This window comes from Limulus polyphemus, unplaced genomic scaffold (assembly GCF_000517525.1).
Source record: "Limulus polyphemus unplaced genomic scaffold, Limulus_polyphemus-2.1.2 Scaffold583, whole genome shotgun sequence".
Taxonomy (NCBI): Eukaryota; Metazoa; Arthropoda; class Merostomata; order Xiphosura; family Limulidae; genus Limulus; species Limulus polyphemus.
The window spans coordinates 467206-482889 of NW_013666193.1; the positions used below are offsets into that span (position 1 = coordinate 467206).

At 34.0% G+C, this 15684-nt stretch overlaps 1 protein-coding gene across 4 annotated transcripts in view; it reads left to right on the plus strand.

Annotated features, from left to right (window-relative positions):
* Positions 1 to 15684, plus strand: part of LOC106459271 (protein sidekick-2-like) — a 97569-nt gene that overhangs the window by 53949 nt on the left and 27936 nt on the right. For all 4 annotated transcript variants that reach the window (XM_013918873.2, XM_013918877.2, XM_013918878.2 and 1 more), the window contains 3 exons: positions 3381 to 3466; positions 6900 to 7137; positions 11638 to 11931. In XM_013918873.2, the coding sequence (XP_013774327.1) occupies positions 3381 to 3466; positions 6900 to 7137; positions 11638 to 11931 (618 nt within the window). The remainder of the gene's footprint in view (positions 1 to 3380; positions 3467 to 6899; positions 7138 to 11637; positions 11932 to 15684) is intronic.

A 15684-nucleotide genomic window follows, 5' to 3' on the forward strand; every position in this document is an offset into this window, starting at 1 on the left:
AGCAAATGTTAATGAAATTTGATATATTATCGGTAAACATTACAATGCTTTCATACGCAAAATATCAAATTTGTTTATTAAGTCTTAAGGTTTGTAAAGAAATGTTTTTATCGTGCCTTCTTTTTTCTTTTGCATGTTGCCTATCTAACATGCAAAGTAATTTTGATTATAATATTCAAAATACTTTTATGCATCAGAAAATTTTCAAATTTCACATGCGAAATCTTTATAATGTCCAAGTAGTAATCAAATGTTTCTTAAGAAAGAACTTTATATTTTACCTGTTATTTTCAGTACTGAATCTATGTATGGGTTCAGTAGATTTGACCGATCTTGTAACTAGGAAATACATATAAGTTATGCCTCTTTCATTCTAGAATGAACACAAATTATTATTCAGAACAAAAATCTTAAATCTCATAACATTATACATTTATAAATATTTATTATTTTTATTATAATGATCTTTCAGCCGTGCCTGACTAACGATACAGAAGTTACAATGACATGATACACGTGCATTCGTTACCGTATCTAATAACATAAAACTTACCTTTGGTCTGTACAAAGTAACTTGTCTTGGCTGTGTTTTAGTAGACTAGGATTTTGTAAAACACAGTCACATTTCAATTATTATACATAATATATATGTACATAGATTATTGCTATTTTGAAATAAGTTCTTAAACTTATTTTTCTTAGAACATAGAATCGTAAATATAGATGTAAAGCAAACAATTATCTCTTATAGTCTCGACCTTTGTACTTGGTTGCTGCTAGATGTAGGTTGCTAAGCCTTTAAAAATTTTGAATGTGGAGGATATGAAATAAAATATTTTTTTAGGTTTTATATATACATTTGAATAACTAAAAAATCATAAATTACTACATCAATACTATAGAATTCTATTATAATTTATCAAACTTAGTAACTAAGCTGTATTTTGGTCTTAAAAAATATGAAATTTCAAGCAGACTAAAGACACAACCTACTTCATTGAAATCTTGGTTCAAAAGAAATGGTGCTAGGTGTGTTAGAAAGGCTGAGAAAGCCACTAGAGAGACATTCTGAGCTTCCGATTGGCTATTCACATCAAATATATATACATAGAAGTAAGTGTATATAAGGGAGCATTTCCAAAAATTGAAAGAGGTGGGTGAGGTACCACTGTGTTTGATTTATTACATGAGCAATATCATAACAAATAGAAAAGATAAGACATTCTTATTTTATATTCTTCCTTGTCAATATTGGTAATTTGAGTTTATAATTCATACGAAACTATAGACTTAATATTTTGACTTCACAAACATCTAATTTGAACCAGTGCTGCATTCAACATAACATGTGACACACAAAAATTAATTTTTGTCTGTGTTTTTAATATATTCTTTTAAGTTAAGAAATTGAGTAATGTATAGTACTAAAATTTTAATTATAATCTACAGTTTGATACGAACTTGTTGACTTAAAGTCATGAAATAGTAGTTCAAAAAATTTTGAATGCAAGTCAACAAACGAGATGAAATGGCCTTTCACCCGTGACCCATCTCAAAAGGGTTAAACTAAACAACTTTTTTTTTGTGTGTGTGAGTTTTTAATGTTTTAAAGTGCCCTAAAAAGGTTACAAGTATTCTTAATCCTTGTGTATTGGGGATGAATGATAACACCCTAGTTAGAATAAAGTCACCTAAAATTTTTTTTAATAGTTTAGGAAATTTACAGAACAAAATTGTAGTAATTTGATTTTTTAACATACATAATATCTTGATTTGCAATTGTTTCATTAAGTTATATTCATATTGTTTTAAGACTAGATATGCCGTTAGAGCTAAGTGAATCCCAGAATGATAGACAGGGCAATAGAGTAATAATTATCTCCTTGAAAGTATGTTTTGAAGAGTAGTCATGTATCAGCTGCAACAGAATATTAAAAAAAATTTGATGTAAACGTTTCTAAAGCCAAACAAGCTCCATAGATATTGACAAAGCTAGCTAATAATTGAGTAAGAAACAAGGAAAATTTATTCCTAGACCTTTCTCTAGACATTTTAAAAGTATACTGAGGTTTTATTACAGAAGTCTAGTAGGAAAAACTACTTTGAAAAATTATAAGAAATTGATTTTTTTCTTCTCCATATTATTGATAAACATTAATTATCAATAATTATCTAGGCAGTGGTCAATATTTTAAATGTAGTATAAAAATTATTTTTAAAAGGTAACAAATGCCATTGTAAATATTCCACAAAGCAAGTTATGCTTTTTTCCAGATGCATATATTGTGTATCGAAGCTGACACATAAATCCTCTTTACCGGGAACTATATTATGAAAAAGAAACCTCTATTTAGTTGGGAGGGTACTGTTTTCAGTGAAATTGGATCTATTTAAATTTTTCTCTAGAGTATTATTTTTTTTAAATCAATGATGCCAAATTAGGCTTAACAAGCTCAGTTATATAACCATATTAAAAAACAAAAGTAATATTGTTTTAATCAGAATGGTATGAAAGGCTCAATCAATCTTAGGAAACTACTTAACTGAAAAATTGTAAAATGAAAATACAGATGTGATGGTTGGATTGTTTGTTTTTTCATTGTAAGGTTTTATTAATTAATATATTTAAGAAAAATTCATGTTATTTCATTTGTTTTTAGAAGGTATATTAAAAATATTGTTTCTTTTTATTACATTTAAAATAGTTACATTTAACCAACCATATTTGAGTATCATTTAAAGTCAATGTAAGTAAAAGATTTGTAGGAGGAAGAGTATTAACCCTTCTGTTATGTAACAAGAACTCTTCCTTCATCACTTTGAAGATAACTTCGCAAAAAAGAAACAAAAGTTTTTTGGCTTCTAGTACACTTGTTTTAACTTATGCAGTTGTACACCATATGATCTGTGTGAATGTTAAGATATAGAATTTTGATCAGAATTTTGAAACTATGCTTACTTTGATATAACAGTAATTTACCACATTAAAATTAATCTGAGCTTATATTAAAATCTTGCATAGTTAAATTTGTTTATCAAAGTATTAATTAGGGTTTTGGGGTTTGGTAAACACCATGCTTAATACATGCAGCAGTCAAGGTGAACTTGTCCACCCAGCTGGTGACCATAGTGTTATATTAGCCTTACTGATTTCTGTGGATGGTACAGAATGTTCAACAGTATCTCTACAACTTTTTTTTTAATTGAATTATGTTACTTTAGCAAGTGAAAGAATGAAAACAATCAGATATATCTGATATATTTAATAAAAAATTGCTAGTTGTATATTTTGATGATATAGGAGTATGACAGGTAATTGTTGCTTCATCCCAGCATTTCAAGAGTATTTGTATATAGTCAACATTTTATTCTATTTCCAGTACCATATTATGTACCGAATATTACCAAAGGAACATTTGAGGTACAAAAGTTCATTAATAGTAGAACCATAACCTTATACTGGAAGGTACGTATTTTTCCTTCTTTTTATTTTATCTTGCTATTTTCCAACTCACTGTCTTATGTGATATCAGAATATGCTTACAAAGATTAATAGGTTGATATTGGAAAGTCTGTCATAGTTATTCATATTGGTACCAATTTTGTAAATGACTGTATTTTATTTAGCAAAGTTTCAGTGACCGTAGAGCCCAAAATCTGCAGGTCAGTAGATAACAATGGTCATTATTGAATGCATGGTTCAACTCATAAAGAAAACATTGTTCTGTATAACATTAACGTGTGGGCATGAAGTATGAAAACATGTCTGACACTGAGGCCCTTTTAGAGGTTCAGAGAGGCCTGGGCCAATTCTATTTTTTGAGGCCCCTGACTATAATAAAAATATAAATGATGAAACATGAAAACAAAATAATACAATCATTTATACATTAGCCCAAAATAAAAGTGAAACAATTTGAATATTTAATTTGCAACTCTAAGCTGAAAGTGTATCACATTTTGGTCTGATTGGAAGGCACATAAAAACAAGTTGCAAAACCTAATAAATGCAAAAAATATAACAAGTGTTTAAATTTGAGGCTATTCCCCTCTTATTGTCCCTACTGACAGTTCAATTGATAAACAAAATAAATTGACAGTTAATACTAACAAGTTAACAACTAAGAGAAGTGTTAGAAAATAAAAACACATTAAGATAAAGTGACTATTGTTGAACTGAATTTGGCTCCTGTTATCTGTTATATACCAATTGTTGCTCCTAAATTATCTGTAATAATATATACAGAAAAAGCATCTCTCTTTTTCTTCCAATCCTCTTATTTATCTTAACTCCTTCTGACCCAAAAGATCACTCTGTATTTGCTCTCAACTCAACATTAAAATTCGACAAGAAATGTAACTATTTCAATCAATTATTTCTTCACATTTTTATAAATTTTATATTTTAACAATGTAAAATACTTAGTTCAGAAATAAAAAAAATATATTTAAATTTTACATTGCTGTTGTATAACATGGTGAGTAACCAGAAATATTGTATAATATGGTGGGTAACCAGAAGTATTGCACTCTAGATTTTTTATTTTATTTTTTGCTCTTTTCTAAGATCGTATTTATTTCTCTTAATAAAATTGTATTATTTTCTGTTACCTTGATGTTTATTTTATACTTCTGCACCTTATGTATGTTCAGAAAATTCTGATCTTCAACTTTCTTAGTAGAGAATACAATAGTGTTGTGTGAAAATTAGTAAAACATTTGAAGTTAGTATGTTGAACTGTGATCAACAGTAATGAAGCAACTTGAAGACACAATTTTAAGAACTTCCCTAACATTTAGAAGCCAGATTTTGTGTTTATATTTTCTGTTGGTCTTTTTATCATACCTGATATTTTTGTGTGATAATATATGTACTGGAAAGTAAAGGTATATTCATCTATAACAGAACATCATCAAAAACATTAGTGAGTACAGTAGTCTAGGCCTTCATTGGCAAACTAATCAGATGACACAAATCCTTTTTTATAATATTGAATACAGTGTTAAATTTATATATATTGAAACAAGATACACACAAAGACAATAACTTGTTATTTATAGGAAACAAATTATAACTGTTGCATCTAAATTTATCTTGACAAAGGTAACAATGATGCCATTGTGAAAGGTGAGGTCATTTGTCATCGATAAATTTTTGTGTCTTGTTTGTATGATTTTTAATGGGTTTAGTTTTATATGAACTAAAAACATAGCTTAAGGTGTCATGTCTGACAAAAAAATGGAAATATAAAATTCATTTAATTTCGGTACTAACAAAACTTACTACAGTAATTAGTATCCTTTTGTAAATGATGCTACAGTGAAAGGTTAATTTCTTCTGTACAAGATGCATGCTTATCTGTATTAACTCTATCATTATTATGAACTTGTATAATATTGGAGTAAATCATCAGGATTCCCAATTTTGTGTGGGGACACTTGGTCTTGAGACCCTAAAAAAGTTATGAGCACCCTAATTTTTGATTTTAAAACAAAGCCTATATAATTTACTTTTTGCCTTGAATATCTTAAACTGAAATATATATATATTAATGTTTTAAAAGTCTTACAAAATATATGTATACCTAAACAAAAAATGAGCTTTATAAATCCACTTCTGTTTATAAATATGTAATTCACGAGTAAAAATATTCATTAGGTGTAATAACAGCTTGTTATATATGTAATAACATAAAAATAAAAAAAGTAACTTGTTTCAGTTAACAGGTTATTTTCACTGTCATAGACAAAAAAGTCTGTTACTTGCATTTATGCTTTCCAACAGGAATATTCACAATCTATGGTAATGATACATTTTCCACCACCAGTAGTGTTTCATGTGATGTCCTTAGTTATTGACTCCATAGTAGGAGGTTTTTGCACAATACACTGATGGTAATGTTGCTTCCCTCTTCTTTGTTTGCTTTCCAAAGCTTATCACCCATGCTCAAACAACAACTTACAAGGGCTGATTTGAGCAATCCAAAATGCACCAAGCTGGACAGTGTATTTGGTGATACATGAATTCCCCTTTGTACTTGTTTCTTTTGGAGTTACTGATATGTTCACTTGGATGTGTGACTGTGTGCAATGTTTAGAAATTATTGGCATTTAGCCTTTAAAGAGATAGTATATTTTTGTAGTATGGCATTTTTCTTGACTAAATATTTAACTTGAAATTATAAGTGTAACTTACAACCTTGATAATTCCTTTGGGAAAACAAGTTCACTACATGTCTATAACATTTTTGAAATGTTTTATCACTAGTTATTTAACTAAATATGTCCTTCATCCATTGCAATTAGTTAATTTGTCATATGCTGGGTACAAGTTTCCTCAGTAATTGTTCTATTTGACTTTGGAATAAGCTTGTTAACATGAATTATCTTAATTACAGTTCCAAGGAAGTTCCTATTTAAGTAAAAATGCTGTGTTATAAAGCTGTTTAGCTTTTTTTCACCACTGCTGGTGATGACAGGTAGCCAGCTATGGAATAGTCTGTTTTTCTCCCTGCTGGAATCATGCCTTCTCTTGCTTATATATATGACTCAACATTCCACATATCCATTTCTTTGAAATGCTAAAACTTTGTGTCAAACGATCCAGTAATGCAACCTTTCCAAGAGGGCTCAGTTAGACCCATCTGCATCTGCAAGTTGCCACACTTCAACTGAATCAAAACAAAGTCAGGGCTTTTAACTTTTACAGGCACAGGCCACAGATATAACTAATGGCAAGGAAATTATGTATGCAAATTGTTACCATATATTGTGAACAACCCCTATATAAAGTTCTACTCATAATTAGAAAATTTCTTCAGATTAATGTAATCCATCTTGTAAAGCATAACTTATGAGTTTTATTTAAATATAAAACTCACTAAAAATGTTAATTTTAGCCAGTACCACCAGAACATTACAATGGAGAAGACTTTCGCTATGTTATTAGCTATAAGCAGTCTTACAGTATGCTTGAGAAGAGAGAGGTATCAGGAAAGATAGTGGAGGTAACAGGCATGAAGCACACTTTTACAGATATGGACCACCATACTGTTTACCACTTCAAAATACAGTCAGCCAATAAGGAAGGATTATCCAGTAACATGGTGGAAATGACAGTTGATAAGACACAGAAACGTAAGAAATTACCTTTTTTTCTAGCATACTTGTGTTCAAAATGAGTTCCATAATTTCTTTGTTTATATATTATGCTTTTCACCTAATGTTAAAAAATTTTATTTAGGTAATTCAAAGTTTGATCAAAAGTCTAAATCTCTAACTGTTGTGGGATTATTACATGGAAATATTTTGGGATGCAAGTTTATGTACCACTGTGAAAACATTGAAAGACTTGTAAAAAGACTTGACTGTGTAATGTTTTGACATGTGAAACTTTATTTCTAATAAAGTATGTGGCCAGTCTACAAAATCACAGAACTACATATGTCTTCTGCGATAACAAAAAGAAAAATTATTGTAAAAATGAGCAATTTCTAGCCACACTTATGTGAAACGTAATATATTTAAATCTGGCTGTACATTACCTATTGGAGGTGCTTGGTTTGGACTGTAAAGCTGATGGTTCATGGTATTCGCCTTCTGTTGCTACACCATAAGTGTAACACTATAATCCAACTATCAGGTCAGACAAGAATTTGCAGTGGATTCTGTTGACTAGCTTCCTTTCTTCTTCTCTATTAGTTGAAAATTAGGGATGGCCATATGCAGGTAGCCTTTGTGTAGCTATTTGCAAAAATTTTAAAACTGATGAATATTAAAATACTATATAAAAAATTTACTATACAAAATTTTAAGTTTGTACTACCAGATGGCATCATAATATGTATGTATATGAACATTTATGTGTACTTTTTTGTTTTATTCATCAGTAATTTAATTTTTTATATTTTAGCCTACATTTGAAACACGTACAAATACTATTAAAACCAAAAATATCTGTGTTTAAAAGTTCTGCTAATAAGAGATGCCAAATATAAAATATATAAACATCAATAGTTGTTAAATGTTAAAGTTCTGTGATTTTTACCCAAAACGGGGATCACACATTTAAAATGTAGATTTAGGTCACCCACCTATAACTGAATATTAGTGTGAAAGTTGAGGCCCTAGCTGTCTCGGGAGTGAGGTAACTGGTTAAAATTTTAAAAGATCCCTTTTTTCTTTGTTAACAATAGTATTTCCCTTAATACATATATAAGGAGCAACATTACCACTGTAGACTGACGGATTGTTACCTACAGTAGACTAGACAACCAAGTATAATACGTATGTTTTTCGAGACGGTACTACCTCCTCTCACCCAAAGGTATCTCAACCTTGATTTACCCTCTATTCTTCCTTCTGTTTAGTGGTTTACGGAGGGTATAAGTAAGATGTTTCCATTTCTGTCCAAGGCACTCACTTGTTCTCTCTTGTGAAAGGGATGTTATTGACCTTTGGACGTTTTGGACCAGTCTTATGGTTGCGGGAGTTGATTGCATGTGATTGACATCCCTCTCAGATGACACATTCCCAGATCCCTGGCTCAATGCTAATCTTGTGTCATGTCCTTGAGTCTATGTTTTTCTAACATCCACGATTTTGGGGCTTGAGGTGAAGCCGGTGTGATTCTCATCCCACGCTCATGCGGATGTGGGTGCCCAGCGAGGAGGTTTTGGATGTAGTTGACTTACCGAGTACAATCCGCCCTACCCTAGCCATTCTACGCCATGGGATGCATCCTCCATTACTCACTTTACTTCCATGGGATTGAGTTTCTATATTTACCTGGTTGGGATCACTTTCCTGACTTATTCTCTCCCACTCTCCCTCTTTTTCCACCATGTTTGTACTTCGCTGTTCATGGCAAGGATATACCTGGTTCAGAAGTGGTGTGGTGCCTCTCCTCAAATCATCTGAACTATTTCTCTCATCTACAGAAGTCTTACATGGACATCTTAGTACTATCTGTCGTCCAATTGCGAAATCTGTCTTACATGACATGGTGCATATCTATTAAGTTCTGCCCTATGTGTCTTACTTTTTTCGTTATTGGGTGAAGAGCATACCTGTTCCAGAAGTATTACTATCCCCCACAGTTGTGCCTCCTTTTATAATTGTGGCACACCTGTTCTTTCACAGAGTTTGTTCTATGCTTTGTTTGATTACTTTTGTGCATTCACCAGCCCCTCCACCTTTCCAATGTGGGATTCTAGTTTTAGATGAGAGGAGGTAGTTAAAATTTTCTAACAATGAAAATGTATTTTTGATAGTACTTACTTCCTTTCAACAACTTCTCACTCTTCCTCCCCACTGATTTGCTGGTGTTTCTGATTTGTATCTGCCAATTTTTGAAAGTGAGGATTGTGCTGCAATGGTTGTGCCAGTATAGAGGGTACAGTACGATTGGTAGAGTGTAATCACATGATCACCACTCATTGCTGCAAAAATAAAGGGGTATAATAGACTGGTGCACTGTTGAAAAATTCAGCAATGCTTAACAGCAAATCAAGGTTGAGATAGCTTTGGGTGAGAGGAGGTAAGTACTTATTAGAAATACAATTTCAGTGTTAAAAAATGTTAACTTTTATATTCTTCCAGCACATATATTTCAGTTTTCAAAGTGCTAAATTCTAAAACTTTTCTTTCCATTAAATAAGAAATAAAATTACCCAATACTTTTATTAAAATTATACAATGCCTTTCAAAAGTATTTACCCCTACCAATAATGTCACATTATGATGAAATACAAATAACGTAAACAATTTCTTTAATGAACTTGTTTTTATTCAAAACTCTAATGATCAAACTTAAAACCATTATCTGTAAAGGAGGTTGAATGTCAGCAAAATCTGCAAAGAAAATATATATATATAAATTAAAATTTGCAATTTGCTAATTGCGTAAGTTTTCAGCCTCCTAAGTCAGTACTTGGTGGAAGCACCTTTGGCAGCAATTAGTGCTGTGAATCTTTTTGGATAGGTCTCTACCAGCTTTGCACAATGTGATAGTATAATTTTTCCCCATTCTTCCTGGCAAAATTACTTAAATTCTTACAAGTTGGTTGGGAATCATTGATTGACTGCAATCTTCAAGTCTCACCATACATTTTTTATTGGATTAAAATCAGGATTTTGACTGGGCCACTCCAGAACATTCACTTTCGTCTTTTGAAGCCACTCCTGTGTAGCTTTGCCTTGTGCTTCAAGTCATTGTCCTTTTTAAATATGAATTTTTGACCCACTTTTAGATTCTTGGCTGACTCAACCAGGTTTTCCTTAAGGATTTGCTTGTACTTTGCACTATCCATCTTCCCATCAATCCTTACAAGCTTCGCAGTCCCTGCTGATGAGAATGACTCCCACAGCATGAGGCTGCCACCACTATGCTTGACAGTTGGGTTGACTAGGTGATGTGCTGTGTTGGACTTGCGCCAGACATAAAACTTTGAATTTAAACCAAAAAGCTCAATTTTTGTCCCGTCTGACCACAAGTATCATTTACATGCTTTGTTCACAAATTTCTTATGAGATTTAAGATGATTCATTTTCAGTAATGGCTTCTTTCTTGCCACATACCCATACAGGCCAGCTTTGTGTAGGGACTGGGATATTGTCATTGTATGAGCACTGATTCCCATCTCAGACATGAAACTGCAAATCTTTCAAAGTTACTATTGGCTTCACAGTGGCATCCCTAACCAGTTTCCTGCTTACCCTGCTGCTTAGTTTGGAAGGGTGGTCTAATCTGGGTAGTGACTGAGTGGTATGAAGTACATTTCAATTCTAAATGATGGACTTCACCGTACTCTGAGATAATCAGTGACTTTGATCTGTACTTCTCTACTACCTTATCCCTGATTTGTTTGGAAACCTCGTTGGTCTTTGTGGTTGGTTTGTCATATCACTTGTTTGTGGCTTGAACAGAGGCATTTACTCTAAAGTTAAGTTAAACCACTCTGATCACACACAGACAAAGACCATTACACTAATTTTGTGACCTTTCAAACTAATCTTTTGCATCTGAACTGGTTTAGGGTTGCCATAGCAAAGGGGTTGAATACTTGTGCAATTGAGAATGTTCTAATTTTCTTTGAAAATCAACTTACTTCCATAATATCAGCATTTTTTTTAACTTTCTCTGTTTGGAGTAAATTTGTAGATACTAAATATAAAGTCCCATTTGAAAGTTTCATGATTGCAAGCTCAGATGGCAACAAAATGTGAAACTTTGCAGGAGTGAATACTTTTGCAAGGCACTGTAAAGATGGAGTTCAATCAAAGGTATTCTGTGGTAAAAAATAAGACATTTTACATTTTTTCTCTCTTTGGTATTTATTTTCTAATGAGCTGTATTTGGGTATATGTTTTATAACTTTAATTTACTTGTAAAATTTCAATTTAAATATCAGGAAGACAATGACTGCATTTTAAAACACATCAGATTTTGTATTGTAGTGCCATCTTGGGATTTTATTTCTGTTTAATTTTTGTAAACATAGTTCTTTCCCTGATATATTTCTTGCATAGAATTATGTTAGCTTCTACATATGAGATGATATGTCAAATGTTACCTTTTTTGTTTTCTTGATTTGTATATTACTAGTTAAATAAATATAACTCCTATGACATTTGTAGTGCTTCCTGGCCCAGAGGAGGTCACAGCCTTATCATATGGAAATGGAAAATACAGAGTTATGTGGGAATATCCTAAAAAGAATATATCTGCTATTAGTGGTTTTACTGTTTTTTGGTGCCCAAGTCTTCATCTTCGCAAGCATCCAGTTGAGTGGCAGTTTGTTCCAGCCAACATGACATATGAAGACATTCAGTTACCTTATGATACCAGTTATCAGTTTGCAGTTTCAGCAGATACAAGAAAGACTAGCTCAGGAATGAAATGGGCATCATGTATTGTACCATATGGAAACAGTAAGATTTAAAACCCTATTCTTTTTTAAGCAAAGAAAAAATTATGATTAATAATATTCCTTTCATCTCCATTTTTTATGGAATTAACAGACACATGCAAAACATCAAACATGTTTTATAACATTAACGTTAAACAATATATTGCATAATAATTATTTTTTGTTCACTATACTATCTGAACAAATTTCCTTCCCATTTTAGGGATCATCTTTAAATACTTGTATTTGATTTTTATTATATTGAAAAGTTGAAATTCCGATATAATATGTTATCTCCTCTCAAAAATAGCTTTTCTTGATCTTATACTGCCCTTTATATATGTGCAAATTTTGCTCAGCCTTGATACTCCACCTACATTCACATGAGCCATCTGCATGTTATCATGCACCAACCCTCCACCAATAGGAGTGTGACACAAGTCATATTGTCACTAGCACCCTCTCTTCCATGCAGCTTATAATCACTTCTCCATTGGCAGTCCGACTGATTGTGGTTGTTTCATGTTTTCAAGTTAGAGTAGATTAACTGTGTGTCTTTATTTTTAATTTACTGGTTCATTAATTTTGTTTGCTCATTTTGATTATTATTCCAAACACATTTTTTTTTTCCATGTTTTTAAAATCATTTTCTTTTTTTTTAAATTTTTGACTTGCATTTGGAGCAAATGGTATCAGGGCAAATTTTTTTCTGCTGAGGAAGTAATGGCTATGTTCAAAGGGAGTTGGCTATCTTCATACAGTCTTCTCAAATGATTGTCCTTTATTACAAAGTGAGGTTATGCCTGAACATGAGGATGTATATTTTGACAGCCTGTTCCCTCCTCCTGCCTATGCCTCACTATTGCTTTTTTTTGGGGGGTAGGTGCCAGGACATCCTTATCCCTTTGTCAACTTAATAATTCAGGTATATTGTATTTTTTCCTTTGATTACTCACCTGCTCTTCTCAGTGTTGTGCAGATGGGCTAGTATCTAGTGTTTCAACTCTCTCACCGGATACTGGGGGTTCATACGAGTCATTTTAGGGACCAGTTATGTTTGGGGTCAATATGCCATGACCCCACATACTTTGGTAGACCATGTTTTTTATCATACTGCCTTGCTGATATTATGCAAGTAAGTTGATTTTCAAAGAAAATTACAACATTCTCAATTGCACAAGTATTCAACCCCTTTGCTATGGCAACCCTAAATCAGTTCAGATGCAAAAGATTAGAAATGATGTTCTGGACAAGAAGGAGGTAGAGGAGTTTCCAAGAAATCCAGAATGAGGCTCCACACTGATCCATTAAAGCCCAATGAATGTGATGTATGTGGGCACGATCAAGAGGGATGAGGGTTTCAAGAGAACCCCACTATCCCAAAAGAGATAGAACTTTTAGTGCAGTGGAAGAAGAAGAAGAGGATAAACAAGTAGAAATACTGGGAGTCTAAGCAGGGAAACTTAGAAAAGTGATATACCCCCGAGACTACCGGGCTGGTCAGTGATGTTTCCCTTCATCAAGTCAACTGTAGTCTGGGACATCTCCAGGCAAGGGTGGTCTTGGTTAAGATATCTCTGTTTTCCAACACTGGATCTCCTGTATTAGGCCAGAGGCTATCACATTCTTTTGATGTCTTGTCATTTTCCAGGTGCCCTGTTTCTAGTCACAGATTGCTTATCTGGCCCCAACAAAATTCTCCCTACAGGGGCGGTAGGTGCTCTCAGTCAGGATTGGATGGGCCTCTACCTGTAAGTGGTGTCACCTTCTCTTCCACTCCTTTCCCTCACCCTTTTATGTCAGCCCTAGTTTGGCATGCATCACCCTTTTGTTTCCATGCTCTGTCTTCATGTGTGGCTTTTGTCTGGTCTCTGACCAGGTGGGCCATCTTTTTGCAGCATGTGGCATCCTTGTTTTCCCATTTCAGTCGTCTTTTCTCAGTGCTGTGTTCCAACAAACAATGTAAATGTACAGTTCTTGGTCTGTACATAATGGTTATCCTCCTTCTCTTCTCCACATCACTCCTTTCTTTACTAACTCTTTGGCAGGAGCCTCTCTGTCTCCTTAGTCTTGGGTTATCACACTGCCTTGTCAGCCTTGCTTCATTTTCAATGAGATACCCATGTGTTCCATTCATCAGTACTTTCCCTTTTGTTTCTTTATCTCTGCCTCATCCATCCCCCCCACCCTGTCTTTTTCCTGGATTAGAACTTCATTGTAGTCTTCCATGCACTTATCCGTCTTATGTTCTAGCCTTTACCTACTTGTTCCTTTTTTTCTTCCTTCTGTTGCTGTGTGGATGTAGTCCATCAGCACACCACACCTTCTTTCACCTGTTCCTATGTTGTTCGTTTTCCTGAGCATTCTTTCCTGCCCAAGACTTTGGCTTCTAGGGAGGGTACATACACCTTCACACCCATCCCCCTCCTGCCCCCCAGTGGCACAGCGGTATGTCTGCAGACTTACAGTGCTACAAACCGGGTTTTAATACTAGAGGTGGGCAGAGCTCAGATAGTCCGTTGTGTAGCTTCTTGCTTAATTACAAACAAATACCCTTTCTTCCACATCAAACTATCCAATCCTGATAGCCTCCTCTGCCTGGCTAGGGCTCTCCACTATATATTTCTTGGTATCCTTCCCTGTCCAATTGACTTTTCTCCTACTACCCTTAAGGGTTGGATTTGCCAGCTTATTTTGTCTGGCTTATTCTTCCCTTTCACCAGATGTTTGTTATCTTTTCTTTGTCTCTTCACATCATATATGTCACATTCCTATTTCTCTGGCTGTTTATTTCCATCATCTGTTGGAGGACATCATTCATGCTGGTAAGTGGACCATTCCCCATGCATTCACTGTTCATTATCTTCACCATCTGGCTGTTTCCTGTTCTATGATTTTCATCTTTCTCCAGTCACCATTTTGTGCTCCACGATTTCTCTATGCATGGGTAAGTGCTCCTTTTTTCTACCTTTTCCTTGTAGGGACCAGGTATACTTATTCTTAAATCCTGACTGTAAGACTTATGTGTCATATATGCCCATCAATGAGATGGGGTATTCTGCAGACCAATTTTAGGTATACCTCACAGTATTTTGCTCCATAAAGATGTTTGTCCTGAATTGTACACTCATGGACTAACATGAGTAAAGCAGACAAGGATTACTGCCCATCCTAGATGATCCGTTTACTGTAGATCACAGGATAGGCCTGTTTTTTAAAATAAGGTATTGAGGTCACCCATTGCACTGTCTCCAGTGCAGCATTCCTCCATGCTCTTCAGTGTGCTGTTCCCCCTTCTTCTAGTGGAGTATGGAAGTCCTAGCCACTGGGGTGGTGGACCAAGGAGTCTTCCTTCTAAGTGTGCTCAATCCCACTCAGTTGTGAGAGTAGGATGGTGATGTTCTGCCAGTGTAGGTGGCATTGATGCTTATCCTACCATGGACCTGATGTACAATTCCAGATGCTATGAGGTGTTGGATGATACATTCTGCCAACATGCAGTTCGCCTCTCTGACTGAGGCACACTCCTTCCTACCATTCCCTTGATTTCAGTTTACAGCAGATATGGTGATGATTGAAGCTGGATCAGCCACATAATTCCTCATGTGTGTGGCCAGGTACTCTGCTTCTACTGTGGGCTAGACATTACATTTCCAATACTGCATGGTGATGGATTGGAGATGCAACTCCATTTTCTTGTCCACTTCATATTCTGTCACAGATGTCAGTTCTTGGAGGATATGATGATGGTTGTGTTAGATGTGCACATATGATG